Below are 19,949 nucleotides of genomic sequence, written 5' to 3' on the forward strand. Positions count from 1 at the left end.
TTTTAGCAGAGCTTTTTTTTTTTTAACAAGGAAGTTTGTCCTGTTTAGAGGAAGTGGATGAGAAGTTTCAAGTGGAAAATGTTGGCCATTGCAAAAGAAAATTTTCTGTGGTTGGCAAGAAAAGGTCAAGCTACAAGCCTTGGGACAGCTAGTCGTCCCTTAACTAAATTTATGTTCTACGGCATACTTAACAGTTTGTTGCTACTGGATAAAAACAAATCCCATGAGCCTCAGCAGCTGCAGGTTCCCATTTCCGTTTACTGATAGTGACACTGCCATTTGCGCTAATGCAGCTTCGAGTCCTTTGCTGAATTCTAAAAAGTGTAGTAAGGTACCTTTTAAACACTTCAGACTTTGAGGGCTTTGCTTCTAGATGTTTATGATGTTAACATTACACAGAAGCTTATTTTGGGGAGATAAAATTAATGGTTTGTAAGAGGCACACTTTAAGTACCAACTGCCTTACACAAGAGTCCACTTCAGCCACGGCTAGGAAGAGGGGCTCAGGCAGAGCCCTCGAGACTTTCTTTCGGCTTTTTTCCTAGTTCATTCTCATACTCCACTTGGTGGTCCCAAGCAGCTCCAGCCTTGTTCCGTCCTTGTGCCTCACGGTCGTGGGGTTGGGTCTCACTGGCCTGGATGAAATATGATCACTACTTGTCCACTATTGGGTGCGGACTGAAACCATCTCTGTTAAATAGAGTATGTCTGTCACAAAGAGGACGTTGGCGTAGTGCCACAAGAATGGATGCTGAGTAGGCAAAAAGAAAGCCTTCTACTGCAGTTAAAATTCCCCTGTATCACTTCCCAGCAAAAGACCCTATGGTCAGGCTCTAAGCCAAAAGAGAAATTTAGGTGAGGAACTTCATAAATAAGCTTAGCAGAGTTCGAAAGAATCACTGATAGTAACCTAATTCCCCCTGACTACCCCCACCCCATTCCAGGCCCCCTATTTGTTATAACTGCTTTTCCCATGTAATTTATTCTGATGTCTTCTTCCATATGGCTGTTTATTAGCTGTTATGTCAGGATTTCATTTTTTCTCTGAGTGTAGGTTTTCTTCCCACTCCTCTGTCGCTGACTCAATGGTTCTTGGCTTCAGCTGCTCTCAAAAACCCACAGCAAGAAGGACACATGTTCAAGCACCAATTTGTAGCTAAAACCCTAGAGCTGAGAATATTATTTCCCAAGAAAGAGTGTTTTTAGGAAGACTTGTTTTTGATGCTCAGAATATGTTTTTGTGCACTTGTTCTGAATTGCCCCACTTGGGTGGCATGCGAAGGAGGGCAGCCCCCCCCCCCCCCCCCCCCCCCCCCCCCCCCCAGTTTTCTGATGCATACTGGCTTTTCTCTCAGGGGTGCAGATTGCCGGGAGGCACGCTGTGGTGGTCGGGCGCAGCAAAATAGTCGGTGCCCCCATGCATGACCTGCTCCTGTGGAACCATGCCACAGTGACCACCTGCCACTCCAAGACTGCCAACCTGGATGAGGAGGTAGGGCATCCACAGTGGAGCGGAAGGTGATCTGTGTGTGTGCGTGCATGCACACCTGTGTGGTGGGTTCTCACTCGACGGGAATGGCTAACATTTAAGTGCCAGAAACTGCTAACGCCCTTTACCTCATTATCTCATTTAACCACTATAATAACTCTATGATTCCTGGTTCATTTCACAAGATGAAGAAACAAATTCACATAAAAAACTTGCCCAAGGTTATACAGATTTTGTTCTGACTATATTCTTCCTACACCAGTCCCCCATATGGTAGAGAGGGATTAGCAGAGTAAACACTGGGATTGACCCCTGGCCGCCAGATCCCAAATTGATAACAAGGGTGACCTCAGATAAAGGTGCTCCACAGGCGGATGTGGACAGAGGTCCTATGACATCTGTCACCGCTTGTTCTCGTACATACACGTCCCTGTTGACAGTGCAGTCTGTTAAATGTGGGGAGAGGGTGGAGAGAGGCCCAGCACCTTCTCTTGTAATCGTCCCCAGTCAGTGCCCTGCGGAAGGCAGTAGCTCCCATACTCTGTAGGAGAGGGAGCAGTCTCTGGATGTTTTGCCATTCAGGGACATCTCCCCAGGCCGTGGCTGCAAGGTTGCGCTCCTCCCTGTCCTGCAAGTTCTCATCAAGTTTCTGTTTGGTAAAACACCTTGTGAAAGGGGAGCTTTCGAACAGGAGTGAGCATAGCATATGAAGAGCTGTCAGTGAGTGGCCTGCAGAAAATAGCTGATGACAGTGCAGAGTTCATGCAGGGATGGGAGGGGTGTCCTTTCCACGTTTAGATTTTTCACATGTCACTGTTTAGTTTCTGAAGTCAGAACCCTGTTTCCATAGGTGAGTAAAGGTGACATCCTGGTGGTCGCAACTGGTCAGCCTGAGATGGTGAAAGGGGAGTGGATCAAACCCGGGGCAATCGTCATCGACTGTGGAATCAATTACGTCCCAGGTGGGTGTCGCTGGGCGAGGAAGGTGGTTTCTGGCGGAGGGCTGGGCAGAGGAGGATGCCTAGGTCATCCGCTGAAGCCTAAGTGAGAACCCTTGTCCTGTTGACAACGTGAGGTGCTCAGGTTCCCTGTGACTGGCCTGTCCGTGGGTGCTCGCAATTAGTAGGCGCCGTAGCCACCACTGCACTGTGCTGCTCCTGAAATGACATTGTCCAGGGAGAGGGCCGGAGAGGGGGCAAGAGAGAGGCCTCCCTGTGTCTTTAATGTACAGATTACCCCTTATTTTAACAAAGGATGGACGGGTTTTAAAATAAGTGTCATCTTTGCAAAGTGCTGTGAGACTTCAGGAGAGGGGGCTCATTCTGCCGAGAGTCCGCTGCAGGGCTTTACAGAGAGAGCGTTTGACGTGCTCTTTTTCTCAGCAGAGAGGATCACGCCAGCCTTAGAGCCATGTCCACAGCTGTCCTTGGCCTCCTCCCCCCTAATTCATGCCTCACTCCCATTTTCGTTTTTGATATCACCAGTCTGCCTTCCCACAGTCTGGAATCTTTTTTCCTTCCCAACTATTCCCTCTGTTGGGTTTATTTTTAAATATTAGGATTTTCCCTCTCTCCTGTGTCCTCAGTCAGTGTCACTATGGAGTGTCACTCCTTCAGCCAGATGGACTGCTGTGAATTCCTCCCAGGTCTGACCCCCACTCAGATGTAGCTGTCTGCCTTTGCCATATTCACCTTGACACGGGCCCATGACCTTCTCTCATGTTATTTGTCTCTTTCCTTCGCCCTGCACTAGTTTCAGCCACCTCTGCAGCCCTCTTTCTCACATGCAGTTTGCGAATGCCTGTCTTAAATTGTTGTAAGCAGACCACGTGCCTTCCCACACATGCCTCATTTGTCCTTTGCATCATGTATGACTGCATCTTTAGGGGAGCAGGCTGTTCTTTCTTCATGAAGTTTGCAGACACAAATTTGGAAGGACACTACGGGGAATACTAGTATACACATCTCATAGACTCGAGAAGAAACCATCTTTAATTGAAGGACTGTCTGTCTGCATCCGGCACCACCGCAGGCCTTGGGCTACACAAAATTTCATCCATTCAGCTGTGATCTTCACTTTCAACCACTTCCTCCCCACCTCCTCTCTGTCTGAAATGCTCCTTCTTCCTTTCAAACCTTGTCTAATTCCCCCTCAACGAGGGATGAGCTCTCCTTTTAAAAATCCTCTCCTTCCCTCCACCCCACCCCCCGCCGCCCCGAGTAACTTGGTGTTTCCTGTATCACGTGTATCTTCATGTGTGTCTCATACTTGGTGGCCTGTGCTCCCCTCCATTGTTCATCAGCCTCGGGGTGGCCGTCTCCACTGTGCCATGTCCGGTGTATGCTTTCCAACTGCTTGCGCTCATGTCTGTTCAGTTGTTGAAGGGAGTTACAGCAAGAAAAATCTTTTTTTCTCCCTTCCCATCTCAAGTTTGAAATACAGACACCGAGCTGCCAGGAATGCTAGTCACTGTCAAGCCTTCACTGTTTTTAACCTGCCTCCCACTCTCCCTACCGTGCTTTTAAGGCAGTAGCGCATAATTGAGCCCTCGTTTTTTCTGTAGTGTAATTATCTAATGGTGATTAAAAAGAAGTGCTCACCTACAACTCCTTACTTTTGAGTACTTGCAATATGACATTCAAGCTCATTCTGTTTAAAACCTTGTATCGTCTGTATATTTCACTTTGGGCATTTTTGGGGTGGGGGGGCAGATTTGAGGGAGATGAAGAGACACTTGGGTGGGGAACTTAAGTCTTACGGATAGGTATGAAATGTTGACTTAAATATGAAACTTACCATCCTGTTCCCATTTATTCCTCATGGAGATGGTAAAATGTGGTAAGATCAATGTACTATCTCCCTTTCTGGTCAGCTGTGTTTTTGCTGATCCTGGGCATGTGAGTGAATGAGTAACTGTTAGTAAGGTTGGATTTCGTTGTCCCCCGGACGGCAGAGTCACTGAGCTGTAGACCACGGGTGGCTGGAGGATCTAGGGCCTGTTCTCTGCCTCCTGAAGGACCGTGTTCCCACAGCTGGGCCACTGCTTGGCTCGTATTTTGGTTGTTTAAATCATTTGCATGGTCCACTCAGGGAAAACATTGTAAGTCACTTGCCAAAAAAGAATGAATTAAAGTGTGTACTTCTTTATTTTTATTTTTTTTCCAAAAAAGGAGTATTTTTAAGTTTCAAGTGCAGAGCAGAACGAATTGGCCAGAGAAGCATGTCAAAGTGTTCTTCCTGCTTGGTTTACTGAGATAATTTGAGAAGGGCTAGATTGACAGTAAATTTTATTTGGAGGGGTTATAAAAAAGGGACAGATTCCCCACCCTATCCCGGTGCAGTCTCAACTTATCCAGCACAGTGGCCTTTACAGCGGGCTCTGTTATCAGGGGTCCCCAAATTAAATGCGAAGGAGTCGAGTCTCAGCTAGATCCTCAGTTGAATTTTGCACCTATAATTCCCAATGAAAAAGGAATTCTAGGCCTAAGGTATTTAACCAAGATGTTTTTTGGTTACTAAAGCTGTACACTTACTTAGATTGGGAAGTGGCCACTTTTTCCACTGACCACATCATACTTTCCACGAGACACTGCACACCCATCGGAGAGCACTCCAGTCAGCCCGATGGCGTTCGGCGGAGCGGCGCTCTGAGCCCACCCAGGGCAGCACTTCTGTGCAGTCAGTTGCTGTGCCTCCCACCTGCTGAGAAACGTGGAGAAAGTGACTAACGTGAACACATAGAATGAGGTCCTGGGACATTTGGAGTTAACTTCAGCATTAGGCTATTAAAACCTGTACAAAAGGCAAACCCTTAACAGTATTTCCTTGGTGTTTTGAAATGACTTTAGTGGTTATGAGAGGAAATGTTCTGCCAGAGCTGCTGCTTTATAATATTCTAGAAACCTGAAAACTACCTGAGGGGTTTTTGTTTGTCAGCTCCTTGTAGTATGTGTAGAAACTATTGTTTACAGTAGGAAGAGAAACTTAAGTTTGGAGAATGACTTTTCAGTTTCAAGAATATGCACATGTTCTCACTTGGTTCTCAGCAAATGTGTGAAATAGGTAGTAGTAATCCATTGTTGCACCTTTAGAGTCCTGATCGGAAGAAGCTCACAGGGGCTGAGGACCAGCAGTTAGTGGAAGAGCTGATCCTCCAGCCTAGGCCTCTTAATTCTGGCCTTTTGGCTACAGTCAACCTTCAGTTAACATGGGCTGTAGGTTCTTAGAAACTGGTTTTTAAGTGAAACAATGTTTAATGAAACCAATTTTACTGCAGGCTAATTGATATAAGCAAGAATTAAGTTTTTGTGGCATATTTTTGGCCACACAAAAAAATCACCAAACTTCTAAATAAAGACTGAAACACTTTAAATATTAAACATCAAAATAAATATGAGCTATATGTACATTTAAGAAAGATAAATAAAAACGAGTGAGATCATTATTTTCCAACCCGCTTCTTCAAGTTCAGGGGCACGGGTGGCGGGAGCCTAGTCCTGCAGCTTGGGGTGCAAGTGGGGAACCAGCCCCGGCCAGGACCCCTTACATCACAGGGCACGTCACCCACACCCACACTCAGAGGGAGACGATTTAGACACACCAGTCCGCCTCACGTGCACGTCTTTCTTTGGGATGTGGGAGGAAACCGGAGCAAATCCACACAGACACTGGGAGAATGTGCAGACCCCCCCCCCACAAACAGTGGCCCCAACAAGGAATAAGGTTTTTTTTTTTCGTCCGTTATAAAAAAATGACATTCCATGAGATGATGTTATTTGGGGACCTGCTGTACTCTGATGCATCCTCTCTTGGTTGTGGAGATGTGATCTGAGAGGATGGTGAAATGGCTAAGGTCCGACGAGATCCTGCCTGAGAAGCCTTCGAGCTGCCAGGTCCGGCCTAGTCCCCCGGCCCCTCCCGGAAGTGCTCTGAAACCTAGTGGAGATGATTTTTGTGTGAGTGAGCAATGATGCATCACTGGGTTTTGTTCCCTTGAACAGCTATTCTTTGCTTGTAAGAATTGTAGTTATTCTTGTATCTTTTTTAGGGAAGTGTAATTATATTCTTTTCCTTTCACATACATTTAAGTAGCTGCTCCTCTTTGGAACTAGATGTTGAATTGTTCCTCCATCTCATGCATGGAGCTTACAAAATGCTGGCAGTTGCTGTAGAAACGGTATCTGGCAGCTGTGACATAGTTGAAGCTTTGTGCACCCAAAAAATTCCTTTGTAGGGCTCAGCAAATTAACATTTTAAAAGGAGCTCATTATAAATTGGGTAGTTGGCTTTAAGAGTAAAAGAGAGTTGGTATTTTGTTTGCCACCTGACAGACTACAAAAGGATTCTTCTGCTTTTGAAAAACCATTGAAATACCTTGTGAATTTTTGCAGGTAAGATAAGTTTATCCCTAGGAAATAGCGAACACCTGTCATCCCATAGCTTTTAAGTAAAGTAGGCACTTGAGCCAGATGGGACTACACACCCTAAACTTACTTAGTTTTTGGAACAAGGGGTTGTAGTTAATCACTTAATTTAGAAATAAACACCAGGATTACAATTCTGAGACTTTCTTCTGATTTGTCCCCCCGCCTTGACCAGATGACACTAAACCGAATGGGAAGAAGATTGTGGGCGATGTGGCATACAGCGAGGCAAAGGAGAGGGCGGCCTTCATCACTCCTGTTCCTGGAGGCGTTGGGCCCATGACCGTGGCCATGCTAATGCAGGTGCGTTTGACTAAAAGTTTCTTATTTGTTCTAGGAAATGGATAGAATCCAAGTTACTGCTTTTCTTCCCAAATAGAAATGTCATAAAACCTGCTCAGAAGCTAAGTAAGGATATGAATCTGTTGAAGAAAAAAAAGGTAGGGGAAGAAGAGAGAAATAGAGTCTGTCATATTAGCAGAGGAAAGTGGGGAAGGCACGATTCTCATTTAGTTTGGAATGTAACTTCAGGAAGAGAAGAGTGCAAGCACTTTTTGACCCACACTAGCTGACACGGGGAAAGGCAAGCAGCCCAGGGCGTTTTAGGTGCCTATCGATGCTTGCCTGGAATTGAAGCACATTCATAGGTGGACCACAAAGCTGTTCCTTTTGTGATTGAACTTGATTGACTGGGGATTCGTAATTGAGGTGGAGGTTAAAATAATCATCTGCATTCCATTTCTGTCATTTTGTTTAGAGCACAGTAGAGAGTGCAAAGCGTTTCCTGGAGAAATTTAAGCCAGGAAAGTGGCCGATTCAGTATACCAAGCTTAACCTCAAGACACCTGTTCCTAGGTAAAAATAAAATTTTACAGGTTTCCAACATTGTGGGTTGTTGGTTTGTAGCCATGGCGACACATACACCCCTTCTGAAAGTACTGTCGGTGGTTGGGGGTGGGGCATTACTAGGGTTGGATTAATTAATTCCATGAATAAAGATCGATTCACCTTTTCTATATTTCCTTTAAGTGACATTGACATATCGCGATCCCACAAGCCAAAGTCCATTGGTAACTTGGCTCAAGAAATTGGTCTGCTCTCTGAAGAGGTGGAACTGTACGGGGAAACAAAGGCCAAAGTTCTGCTGTCGGTGCTGAAACGCCTGAAGCTACAGCCCGATGGGAAATATGTGGTGGTGACTGGGTGTGTTTTTTATTCATTTGCCAATCAAATCTTAATATTAATCTTGATTATTATAAGCATTTGCACTTAGCATATATATGTGAAGGTTCCTTTACTTTGGTTTTAGCATTTTCACAGGTATTTTTATCTGCTTTGGTCTGTACAGCCACCCTGTGAGGTCAGAGCAGAATATAACCTTCAGAGATGAGAAAATTTTTCAAGTTAGTAGAAGAGTTGGGTCCTAAAACCTGGTCTTCGTGTGGAATTGCTATTTTTTTTTAAACCCCAAGTTCATTAATTCTTTTGCTCTATTGAGCATTCTATTTTTTAAAGATTTTATTTATCTATTTTTAGAGAGAGGGGAAGGAAGGGAGAAAGAGAGGGAGAGAAATGATGTGAGAGAGAAACATCAATCAGCTGCCTCTCGCGCATACCCCAACCAGGACCGAACTCAAACTCGCAACCTAGGCATGTGCCCTGAAGGGGAACTGAGCCAGTGACCTTTCTCTTTGCTGGATGACGTCCACCCAACCGAGTCACCAGTCATGGCAAGCATTCATTTTTATTGCTTGGCCTGACATACGTATAAAAGCTAGTTTTTCCAGACTAAATAGAGACATTTAAAGCATAGCAGTGTCTTTCAGTAGTCTACAAGATAAAGTATATATGCTCCTTACAGTGAGAAGTACAAAAGCACAGCAATGTTTTTTAATTTAAAGTTGGGAGGAAATTATAATTAAGACTCCAAAGATCCTTTTCAGGTCTTTTGTCTTATTCAAATTAAGAATCATTCTCTAGGATCTGTGAGGTCTGCCTTAGTGATTCACATCAGTTTAATTCCCCTGAATGTAATTTTGCCTCTTTTGCTTTCATCTGGAAGAATAACTCCCACTCCCCTGGGAGAAGGGAAGAGCACGACCACAATCGGGCTGGTGCAAGCCCTCGGAGCCCACCTCCATCAGAACGTCTTTGCGTGTGTGCGGCAGCCTTCCCAGGGCCCCACCTTTGGGATAAAAGGTATCAGTGGGACCGGACTTGGGTGGCCAGAATACACCTGCCTCTCCTTCAGGCTTCCCCGGGCTTTCTTGATGCATGAATGCTTATGGGGTCTTCAGCTTATTTAGGTGCTAGGAATGTCTTCCTCATACTCGCTGTCATGGTGCTTTTGGTGAAGGCTTTCCTCGAGTCACGTCAGCTCCTGCTGTCACTATTTGACACTGCACAGGAATTCCTCAGATGGGTACCCTGTAGGCAGAGGTACTTATGTATGACTAACAGCCAGCTGTCTCCGCAACAACAAAGGTAATCATAGCTACCAGTCATGGTGCTGACTTTCTAGAGACGCAGGCAAACCCTGCAGATACTGTGCCCTATGGGAATAATAAGGCCCCCCCTTGTTGAGTATGTGCCTTATGCCAAGTTTTGTGCTAAGCAGCTGATACATATTATTTCATTTTCTAAGATAAGATAGTATCCCCATTTTACAATAGCAGCAACTGGGACTTCAGAGACAGCTAGGTCAGAGGCACTGTTCTTAAGTCCCAGAGTGGGCCCCGTGTCTGGTGCAAGCTCTGGAGCAGCACCGTCAACGCAGGGTTTCACCTGGTGCGTAAAAATGCGAGGTCAGTCATTGAACTTCGCCTTCAGTGTTGGACAGCTGCAGTACTGCAGATGTTCTTTTAATTAAAATTATCTTTTATTAATTGTAATAGCTTCTTAGAGTTCGCTTTCTCATTTGCTTAGTGGTGGGGTATCCCATATTCTGCTTGTTCTGATGTTGACTATAAAAGTTAACTCAGGTACACCTTTGCCCTTCCGCCTGTCGTTTTGATCTGTTTAGTAAGTGTGCTTAGTTCTGCTTTTGAGCTTAAATCCCTTTCCATGTCAGAACGAACCTTTTTTCCTTGTTCTGCTTATTGAACCCAGTATTCTCCTTTTCTTCATGTCACAAATTGCCCCATTTTTCATTGCGTGGTCCCTGCCTCATCAAAAATAAAAAAATCCGTATCTCCAAAACCTGGATGTTTTTTTACTGGCTTTTGGTTAATAATCCAAATACGCCGGCAAAAATCTAGCAGTTAATCTTTTTTTCGAACCTGTGTCTCCTATTTAGGAAGAATCACAGTCCCTGCATTAGTGTTCGGTGTGTGTGTTCTAGCTATTGCTTTTTTTAAATGCCAGAGTAGTGCTTATGAGAGTGGGAAATCGAACGGGCTTGCCTTTATGTAACCGTCGTCTGGGTCTTTTCACAGATGTCAGGCACCAGGGGGACCTGTTTCCAAAGATAAAGAGTCGGTGTGTGCGTGCTCGTGGTTTGTCAGTTAGCTCGGATCTCAGCCAAGAGGCTACTCAGCACGAGAAAGATCCGGTGTTTTAGCCTGGTAGAAAAATAAAAAATAAAAACACTGACCAGATCTGTCCAAATAGATGTAAAAAGTAGATAAATAATATGCATAGCAGTTACAAAAATCGATTTGATTTCCTCTGTGGAGAAGCATGCCTAACTCGAGCCTCACCCTTGACCTGTCCTTTAGGTGGCGCTGCTGGTGGAGGCTACTCACAGGTCATTCCTATGGAAGAGGTAAAGTGTCCCAGGGTTTGGTTGAGTCAGACCCTTTATTATAATTTGTCCTCTGAGAAATTAATCTTTTTGTAGAGATCTTAATGGACAAATGACTCACTTTCCAACAGAAATGACACTTTTTTGGGAAAGGGAAAAACATCTTTTTTTTCTTAAGATTTTATTTGTTTATTTTTAGAGGGGAAGGGAGGGAGATAGAGAGAGAGAGAGAAACATCAATGTGCGGTTGCTGGGGGTTATGGCCTGCAACCCAGGCATGTACCCTGGCTGGGAATCGAACTTGGGACACTTTGGTTCCCAGTCCGCGCTCAATCCACTGAGCTACGCCAGCCAGGGCGGAAAAACATCTTAATTTGCAAAGTTTTAAGACAGCTTAGTTTCCTGATGAAAAGGACTTCAAAGTCTGGTTTTCAGGGGGGAATTAATAATTTTAAGCAAGCACTCAGGTGAAGCATGAGATTGGGAGAAACCAACATGGAGGAAATTCAGAGTAATAACTGTAGAAATGTGAGCAAAGTACAGACATAGGGTTGGGTTGCTCCACTGCACCCCTTGCTCGCTGTTTAAGGGACATCAGCGTGCCCTCAGTGACTCGGTGTTGCTGTTGATGCCAGCGGTGTAGTGTCTGTGGTTACTGGACTGTCACTTAGGGGAAACCACAACTTCGTCTGAAGACAGTAGTTTATGTTTCACGACCTGCCTGTGTGGGCCGTGTGTCCTCTAGCTGTGCCGCCATCGGCTGTCCGTTGGCTTTCACATAGGGATTGATCTGGCTGCAGTAGATTGAATGTGGGGAAGTTAGAGGACTGAGGTGTCTTCTGCTCTTTTGTAGTTTAATCTGCACCTCACAGGTGACATCCACGCCATCACTGCAGCTAATAACCTCGTGGCTGCCGCCATTGATGCCCGGATATTCCACGAACTGACCCAGACTGACCAGGTATGGCGCCAACACCCCATGAGCACTTTTGAAAGGGTTCAAGCACCTGAATTAATGTTGTTCCCTCGGATGCAGCTGGTGCAGGGAGCAAGGCAGAGGGTTTCCCTTCATTTAAAAGCCCTTCTGTTCCTTTTCTTCAAGGCTCTCTTTAATCGTTTGGTACCAGCAGTAAATGGGGTGAGAAAGTTCTCTGATATCCAGATCCGAAGGTTACGGGTAAGCTTTCCCCTCTTCTTTTTTGATACGGTGTGCAACTGAGTAATTGATAAGAGGTAAAAAAAAAAAAACTCTCCGTGGAGTAGCCTATTTTGGATAGTTACATCCAAACCATAGCCTTAAGGTCATAATACACATAACAAAGATTGGTGGTAGGGGTTATTTCTCATTTATATGTAAATTGTCACTGGTTAGTCTTGAAATAAACAAAGCACTGGCCACCTGCCCTCAGCTGCGAAGACTGCAGGGACTGCCGCTTCCTCCCGTGACGTTTGCATCTCTGCTCTTCCCAGCGCTGGCACCTTAAGCAGGAATGGTTACTTCTCTATTTAACCTGAGTTTCTACTAAAAATATATAGTCATTAAATGTGCACTATTCCAATCAGATAGCCAGAAATCTCACTCCTAGGTTCATTTGTCCTAGAGAAATATGAACTTGTGTTCATACAAAAACATGAAAGGTTTTAGAGGCTCTATTAACTGCATTCCTTGTGTGTATATCAACAACTGTTAGTCTCACTTTAGTTTTAGTTTTTACAACTTGATAATCTGATGCTGTAAGAATAATACAGGAATCCCCCCTTACCCAAATGCATTGTTTACAATCTGGTCTCCTTTACAATTCTGTCACTATTTATATATGTGCGTTATTTCTAGACTTGAGAAAAAGTAACTATTACACAATGTGATATTCCTTAGCTTCTTTTGTTTATACATCCCTCCCCCCAATCCTATGTATCAGGCAAGGCAACTATTACCCTATTTATAAAAGAGCTGTGTTCTCTGAGGCAGCAAAGTACCATGGGAAGAGCCAGCAACTTCTGATCTTGCCTTTGTTGATGGAACTTCCTGTCACATGTGAGGAGGCGCCGAACTAAATATTAAATAGTCCTTTAAAAAGCTTTAGGATTGGGAATCTGGGAATTTATTTAAGGCCACAGCACCCCTCACCAGGTTGCACCTAGATCCGCAGTCTCCTGTGTCCTGGGTCCCCAAGCATCTTCTGTTGCATGGTGTTACTGAAGTCTGCCTCCCGGCGCTCAGGCAAGAGTGGGTTGGCAACAGCAGATTCTCAGCCTAGTGACTCCCGTACACAATGTCCTATGCTAGGAATGTGAGGCTATTTGACAAGCCAGTGAGCTCCAGCCCTGAAAACACGTCTGAGGCTTTAAAACAAAGTCCCCGTAGCACAAGGACTGAACTGTGGAAGGAGGACGGCTTGCTGGAACCCACTCAGACCTACCAAGTGGTGGAAGGAGATTACATTTTATAAGCATTTTCCATTTCAGGGTGTGACCCATGTACACACTGTAAATAAAGGAAACTGCCAAGTTCCATGAAGGGGAAGAGACAACCCCTTTTTGTGCCTTTTGAAACAGTAAGAAGGCTGTAAAAGTGTAGTGCTACATAAAAAACATGTTCAAGTGAGATTTAATATTGATTTATGCTTATTTTTGTCCTTTCTAATATTTCATTTGAATTGGGCTTCTCAATTGTCTGATGGAAAAGGCTTTGCACCTTGTTTTTCCTTTCAGTAAGTTTGGGTTTGGTGAATTAGGTACAACATTTCTAGGCTTAGGGAAATGGGCCTAAACAGCTGTAGGGACAGATGTGTTGGTAATACCTTTGTACATGTGTAAGTAGGAAATAAAGGTTTCACGAAAGGGATCATAGTTTTTCCCTTCTGAATTAAACATGGTTTGTTTTCTATGGTGGGGGGGGCCCTTGCCGGAGATAGGGAATCAAAAATTTTTTTAAATTTATTATGCTTTTGTTTGTATTGTCTTGTTTTATATTCTAATTTTACTACCTCTTCAGAGACTAGGCATTGAAAAGACCGACCCTACCACACTGTCAGATGAAGAGATAAACAGATTTGCTAGACTGGATATTGATCCGGAATCCATAACCTGGCAGAGAGGTACCAGAGCCGCATACCTGTCCCCTTTATTTTGGCTGTACTGCGCTCCACGCCCTCTGTGAGAGTGGTTAAAATGTGGGGTCTGGAAGCTGTGTATTGCTATTTTCATGGTTAAGGCATGACCAGGATAGTGAGTTACTCATATTTCTGGCCACCTCCATCAGCCCTGTCCTTATTAGCTGTAATCAAACTACCTTTTGGTTGGGTTAATTGGGCATTTGCTGGCTATTCTGTGTTGATTGGAGTGAGGGTGGTTTCTCAGAAGCTCATGCATATGCCAAAAATAACATTTTGCAAGTTTTCTGTTTAATCAGTTTCTGATTCATGTTGCCCTTTATTCTCAGAACTCTTGTCTGGCATAAGTGACTTGATTTTTCTTGTAGCTCTCCAACTTGCCTACTCATTTTTGCCTCATTTTATTAAACTGTCCTGTAACAAAGCAGGTAGTCTTCAAGGTTTCTTGACAGTTGAGTGTGTGAGCTGCCTGGCTTCACTGCCATATGTTGCTTTTCTGTACACACAACCAGCCCAGCTCAGAGTTTTATTTCGTACCAGGTACATCCATCTACCCTGTGTCACTGCTGAGAAAGAATTTTCAGCGAGTCAGGCAGAATGCAACTAAGAGCTAGTTTATTGACTGTATTTGTGATTTTCATTGGCTCAGTAACTGTTGCTGACTAATGGCATTTTTAAGATGACTCTCTTAATATATAACACCATAATGATAATTCTCTCCCTTTGCTTCAGTGGTGTTAGGCAGATGGTATGATACTTTATGAGGAATAAACTAAAGATCTATTTTGAAAATTTAGTATCCCATTCACTTTTCCTTCACTTTAATATCTAATTTATGTTTTTTAAGAAAGCAAAAGCAGACTAAAGGAAAAATGGATCATACCCACTGACTGGCTGTTTTATACAGACAAATGAGGTATAAGGAACTTGATATATAGTTTTTGAAAAATAAGGGTAGACTTCAGCAGAACATTACATCCTTCACTTAATCGAGTGGAGTGTGTGAGCGTCTGCTAAACAAGACACCGCTTTGGGTGTTTCTTCATCTTCATGGAAAATAATTTGGCATGTTATCAAGTGCGTTAAGAATACCTCTCCTCTTTGATCCATTTAGAGTCTTACCAATGTGTTCATTTTGTGTTTTGTTATTCTTGGCACTTCATGCAAAAACAAAATTGGAAATACACTAACATGTCAACAATAATTAGTCCTGGGAGGCAGGAGGAAGATTAGTTGAGCTTTGCTGTGTTTCCAAGGGCATACAGTTGGATAAGTATTCTGCCTCTGGGATGGAAATGATTTCTTCTCAGTGTGCTGAAGGAAACAGCAGGTCTGTCTCCCAGCATGCTTTGGAAGGTGCTTGCCCTGCCCTGCGTTTCTCAGGACGGGGTAAGGTCAGTGAGTCATCCCGCAGAACGACAGCACAGACCCCTGCCTTTGACAAAGGGCATGCTGTTTTCCTGTGAGATCGAAGAAGTTGTAGATTTCTAGCTGTGTGAATTCTCCAGACAGAATAAAACCAAGCCAGTTCAAATGTCTTTCAAAATAATTCCTGTACATCTACGATATGTGAACATCATTTCTTAATTTGAACTCACAGCCTAGGTTTGCCATCAGTTTTGAAATCAGTTATTCATAGACGGACATTAAGTCAGACTTGCTGCCTTGAGAGTGGGCCGGTTCCTTTACCTTCATGGCCCTTTTACTAAACATTGTTCTGCCCTCTCCCTTCTGCTGTAGTGCTGGACACCAACGATCGATTCCTGAGGAAGATCACAATTGGACAGGCTCCAACAGAGAAAGGGCACACACGGACGGTAACTACTTGTTCCGTTTTAAATCCATTAGCTCAGATGAACCAAATCCTTGCTCCTTCTGTCCTCCTCCCTCCGCTCCCACCCGGCCGATCTGCCAGGTGTTGTTCTGCCTTCTGCCTTTTAAAATGGAAGTGCGTGGGCGTGTGGTATCGCGCACTCCTGACAGCTTTTGCAATAAATCCCATGTGTCACCTGTGTGCTTTTCCCTCGGCATTTTTTCCTGGAGGTGGAGAGCCCCAAGTGAATACCTTTGCACACGATAGAAATGCTTCTTTTCTGTGGCCTTTTTGTAGTATGACTCTTCAGTGTAAGAGCTTCCGTGGTGTTGCCCCGTATGTATGGGAACCTTCACTGCAGGATTACAAGCTGCTTTCACTAGGGTTGTTGGCCTCCTGGAATATTTATTTTTAAAATTGGACTACTCTAGGTCTTGGAATAGTTAATCACAAATTATTTTCACCAAGTTTATTGCGTACTACTGTTATTTTATCCATTTCACTTTTGCACTACACTGTTCTTGTGTAACGAAGCCTGCCCTGCTGTGTCTTTCTCCTTCCATCAGGCCCAGTTTGATATCTCTGTGGCCAGTGAAATCATGGCCGTCCTGGCTCTGACCAGTTCCCTGGAAGACATGAGAGAGAGACTGAGCAAAATGGTGGTGGCCTCCAGCAAGAGAGGGGAGCCCATCAGCACTGAAGATCTGGTGGGTGCCCGGCGCTGTGGGCCTGTGACACACCCGTGTCTGTTGTCCTAGGGTCTCTCAGCGGTTCCTGATCACAAAACTTATGCTGCAGTTTAATAAATGTAATATGATTTCGTTGCTGACAGGGTAATTATGAAATTCATAAAATGTACTTCATAGTGAGTGATAGGTAGTGTGCTCCACTAATAGACCACTGGTTTCTGATGGTTTAAACAACGTCTTCAACCTATGGATATTCCTGAAAGTGGGGACCTGACGTCAGTTTGCAGAGGACATCAGGAGTCTCGGTGAGGCCCTCAGTAGCTGAGCTTGAAGTCGCACCCTGGCCTGTCCCCAGGACCGGCCTCCCTGCACAGAGGCCTCTAGTCACGAGGCGTGTTGGCCACCACCTTATCCACACTGATAACCGCATTGGGAATAACTCATCAGCTAGTTATCTGATGGTCCCACTAGGCTAGTTCTCTACTTCTGATTTATTTCTGAACTGTCCACAATAACATGAGGTTTGAAATGAGATGACCTTATAGATTAGTTTTCTTATTATTTTATTTATTTATTTAAAGATTTTACTTTTATTTTCAGAGAGAAGAGAAGGGAGGGAGAAAGAGAGGGGGAGAAACATCATTCGCTTGCCTCTCTCACACCCCCAACTGGGGACCTGGCTGGCAACCCAGGCATGTGCCCTGACTGGGAATCAAACCAGCGACCTTTCAATTCACAGGCCGGCACTCAATCCACTGAGCCACACCAACAGGGCTAGATTAATTTTTAATGGTCTGTTTGTGTTGGTACACACCATAATGGTTGACCTGTGATTAAGTGAGCAGTATATCAGGTGAATTCAGAAAAGGGGGAAACATTAATATCCTGTTTGGACAGTTAATATGTGTAAAAACAAATTATTTTACATTTTCACACCCAAAGCAGAAACTTATTGAAATTGAATATAACTGGCCCTAGACCAGTGTGGCTCAGTTGGCTGGGCATCAGCCCTCAAAGCAGAGGGTTGCCAGTTTGATTCCTGTCAAGGGCATGTGCCTGGGTTGTAGGTTGGGTCCCCAGTCAGGGCACATGCAAGAGGCAACCAATCCATGTTTCTTTCTCATGTCAATGTTTCTCTCCCTTTCTCCCTCCCTTCCCCTTTCACTAAAAATAAATAAATAAAATCTTCCCAAAAAATCTAATATAACTGGGATCCATAGTTTTATTGTACTTTGTTACCAGTTTGTTCAGCTCTGGTTGCAGGGCTTTGGAAGGGGACCTGTATATAAGAGTTTGTATTGAATTCCTGGGTAAATGTTTAGTTTCTGCTTCGGGAAACACGTACTGAATTTGGTTTGTGGCCATTTCTGCACAGACACCAAATTTACAAATAATTTAGCACTCAAAGAAATAGCATTTTTGCACTATAAACCAGTCTAAAATGGATTGCCCTCATCCATGCATGTTCTCAAGAGTTACATGTTTTTTTCAAAAATTATGTGTGAATGTTGTTTTTATTCTAGCTGTTCTTTCTACTTAAAATAGCTGGTAACTTCAGAGTATATCCAGAAAAAATAAATAAATGAATAAATGCATGGTCTAGTTCAGATGAAAGTACTAATTGGTCCGAGATGGCTAAAAAAGGAAGATCTGAGGGTGTTGAAGTTTTGTTTTAAAAGGCTGGTTTTTTGCTGGTAGGAACCCACACTTCATGCCTTTGTCTTACAGGGGGTGAGTGGTGCACTGACCGTGCTCATGAAAGATGCAATCAAGCCCAACCTCATGCAGACATTAGAGGTGAGCCGAGTGGTTACTGTCTTTCTGGGTCAGTTTTCTGTGTTCACACTCTTTTGGGGGGAGTCAAGACCTTTTCTAGTTGCTCATCTCTCTGTTCTCATTCTTTCTCATAGTTGTAGTTAGGGCATTACTGTCATAAAAGAGGCAGCTTCATATTTACCCCTTTCAGATATCTTTCTCTTCTTTGTGTTTGAATTCCAACTGACAATGATCCCATTTTGAAGCAGGGTTGGCAGGCTCGCTCACGCTGCCTTGATTCCCACAGGGCACTCCAGTGTTTGTTCACGCTGGGCCGTTCGCTAATATCGCGCATGGGAATTCCTCCATCATTGCGGACCGGATTGCGCTCAAGCTTGTTGGCCCCGAAGGATTTGTAGGTGAGTGCTTTTGCACAGTCACTGAATAGATGGTATGTTTTTTAACATCAGAGGAACGGGGGTGGCATTTTTACAGTTGCTTTTTTTCTTACTTACAGTGACTGAAGCAGGATTCGGAGCCGACATCGGAATGGAAAAGTTTTTTAATATCAAATGCCGGTACTCTGGTCTCCGCCCTCACGTGGTGGTGCTCGTTGCCACTGTCAGAGCTCTCAAAATGCACGGAGGCGGCCCCACGGTGAGCGGCAAGAGTAGGAAGAGTCTGATCATCAGGAATGTTCTGGAGGCTAAAGGGAAGCTGGATGACATGTGCCCATTTCTTATTAAGTCACTGTTATTCTCAGGATTAATAGGGTGCCTTCGGCCAGGGATGTTCAGGAAGCCCTTGTGCTAGCTGCCTTTTCACGCATAGGCACTCCCAGCTCTCGGCATTTTAAGAGGGCTGAAATTAGCTTCGTGGCCTGCCTTGCTGAGGAAAACATCTGATAACATCTAAATCCCTCCAAGGACATGTGCTTGCTATACCCACAAAAAACTCCTTATGTTCAGACTGTTCTTGTAAAATCTCAGTCCCATTTTCCCTCTGAACAGTGACACTGGCAGCCAGCCAACCAAACCATTGAGTTGAGACAGGTCAGTCCCTTCTGGACAGGTGCGTGCTGGGTGGGACCACTGACACCCTGGAGTAGGAGGGAGGGACAGTGGTGGAGAAGCTCAGCACTGCCTGTGGGTACAGTTCAGACTGGTTATTTTCAACTCCAACCTGAACTTTGTGTTTTCCTGAATCCCTATTGGTTAGAAATTTCACTTGTTATACTGTTATCTTTGCACCTTTTCTTCAGTGCCTGCATGTGAAGACGTGGTGCCAATCAGCATTCTGAAATTACTTGAAAAAGTATTCAATTCCTACCCTGTAACTTGAGAAATCAGACCTCACTCACCTACAGAACAAAATCACTGTTTCTTAGTGTAGTGATCAGTATAGCAGTTCCCAAGTATTTTGGTCTCAGACCTCCTTTATGCTCTTAAAAATTACTGAGGGCCAGAAAGAACTTTTATTTAGGTGGGTTATATCTTTTGACATTTATTATGTTAGGAATTAAAACTGAATTGCATATTAACATAAATCACTTTTTTAAATGAAAAGTTACTATATATTTTTTAAAAGATTTTATTTATTTTTTTTAGAGAGGGAAGGGAGGGAGATAGAGAAAGAGAGAAAAACATCAATGTGCGGTTGCTGGGGGTCATGGCCTGCAACCCAGGCATGTACCCTGGCTGGGAATTGAACCTGCGACACTTTGGTTCGCAGCCCGCGCTCAATCCACTGAGCTACACTAGCCAGGGCGAAAAGTTACTATATTTTTCAAAACAAAATTTAGGCATTGTACATTTTTCAGATCTCTTCAGGATCTAGCTTAACTGCAGACTGCTGGGTTCTCATCTGCATTTGATCCCTTGTAGTAGGTGATGTCACATAATTTTTGGAGAAGTCCATTGTATACT

At 44.1% G+C, this 19,949-nt stretch overlaps 1 protein-coding gene across 2 annotated transcripts in view; it reads left to right on the forward strand.

The window, feature by feature from the left end:
• MTHFD1 (methylenetetrahydrofolate dehydrogenase, cyclohydrolase and formyltetrahydrofolate synthetase 1) overlaps positions 1-19,949 on the forward strand; it is a 56,260-nt gene that overhangs the window by 22,108 nt on the left and 14,203 nt on the right. For both annotated transcript variants that reach the window (XM_028505543.2, XM_028505544.2), the window contains 15 exons: positions 1,356-1,492; positions 2,340-2,451; positions 7,088-7,215; positions 7,670-7,767; positions 7,942-8,115; positions 8,975-9,111; positions 10,629-10,675; positions 11,508-11,615; positions 11,757-11,831; positions 13,650-13,752; positions 15,508-15,584; positions 16,147-16,287; positions 17,998-18,066; positions 18,332-18,443; positions 18,542-18,681. In XM_028505543.2, coding sequence (XP_028361344.1) covers positions 1,356-1,492; positions 2,340-2,451; positions 7,088-7,215; positions 7,670-7,767; positions 7,942-8,115; positions 8,975-9,111; positions 10,629-10,675; positions 11,508-11,615; positions 11,757-11,831; positions 13,650-13,752; positions 15,508-15,584; positions 16,147-16,287; positions 17,998-18,066; positions 18,332-18,443; positions 18,542-18,681 — 1,658 coding nt within the window. The remainder of the gene's footprint in view (positions 1-1,355; positions 1,493-2,339; positions 2,452-7,087; positions 7,216-7,669; positions 7,768-7,941; positions 8,116-8,974; positions 9,112-10,628; positions 10,676-11,507; positions 11,616-11,756; positions 11,832-13,649; positions 13,753-15,507; positions 15,585-16,146; positions 16,288-17,997; positions 18,067-18,331; positions 18,444-18,541; positions 18,682-19,949) is intronic.

Source organism: Phyllostomus discolor, chromosome 1 (genome assembly GCF_004126475.2).
Source record: "Phyllostomus discolor isolate MPI-MPIP mPhyDis1 chromosome 1, mPhyDis1.pri.v3, whole genome shotgun sequence".
NCBI classification, from domain to species: Eukaryota; Metazoa; Chordata; class Mammalia; order Chiroptera; family Phyllostomidae; genus Phyllostomus; species Phyllostomus discolor.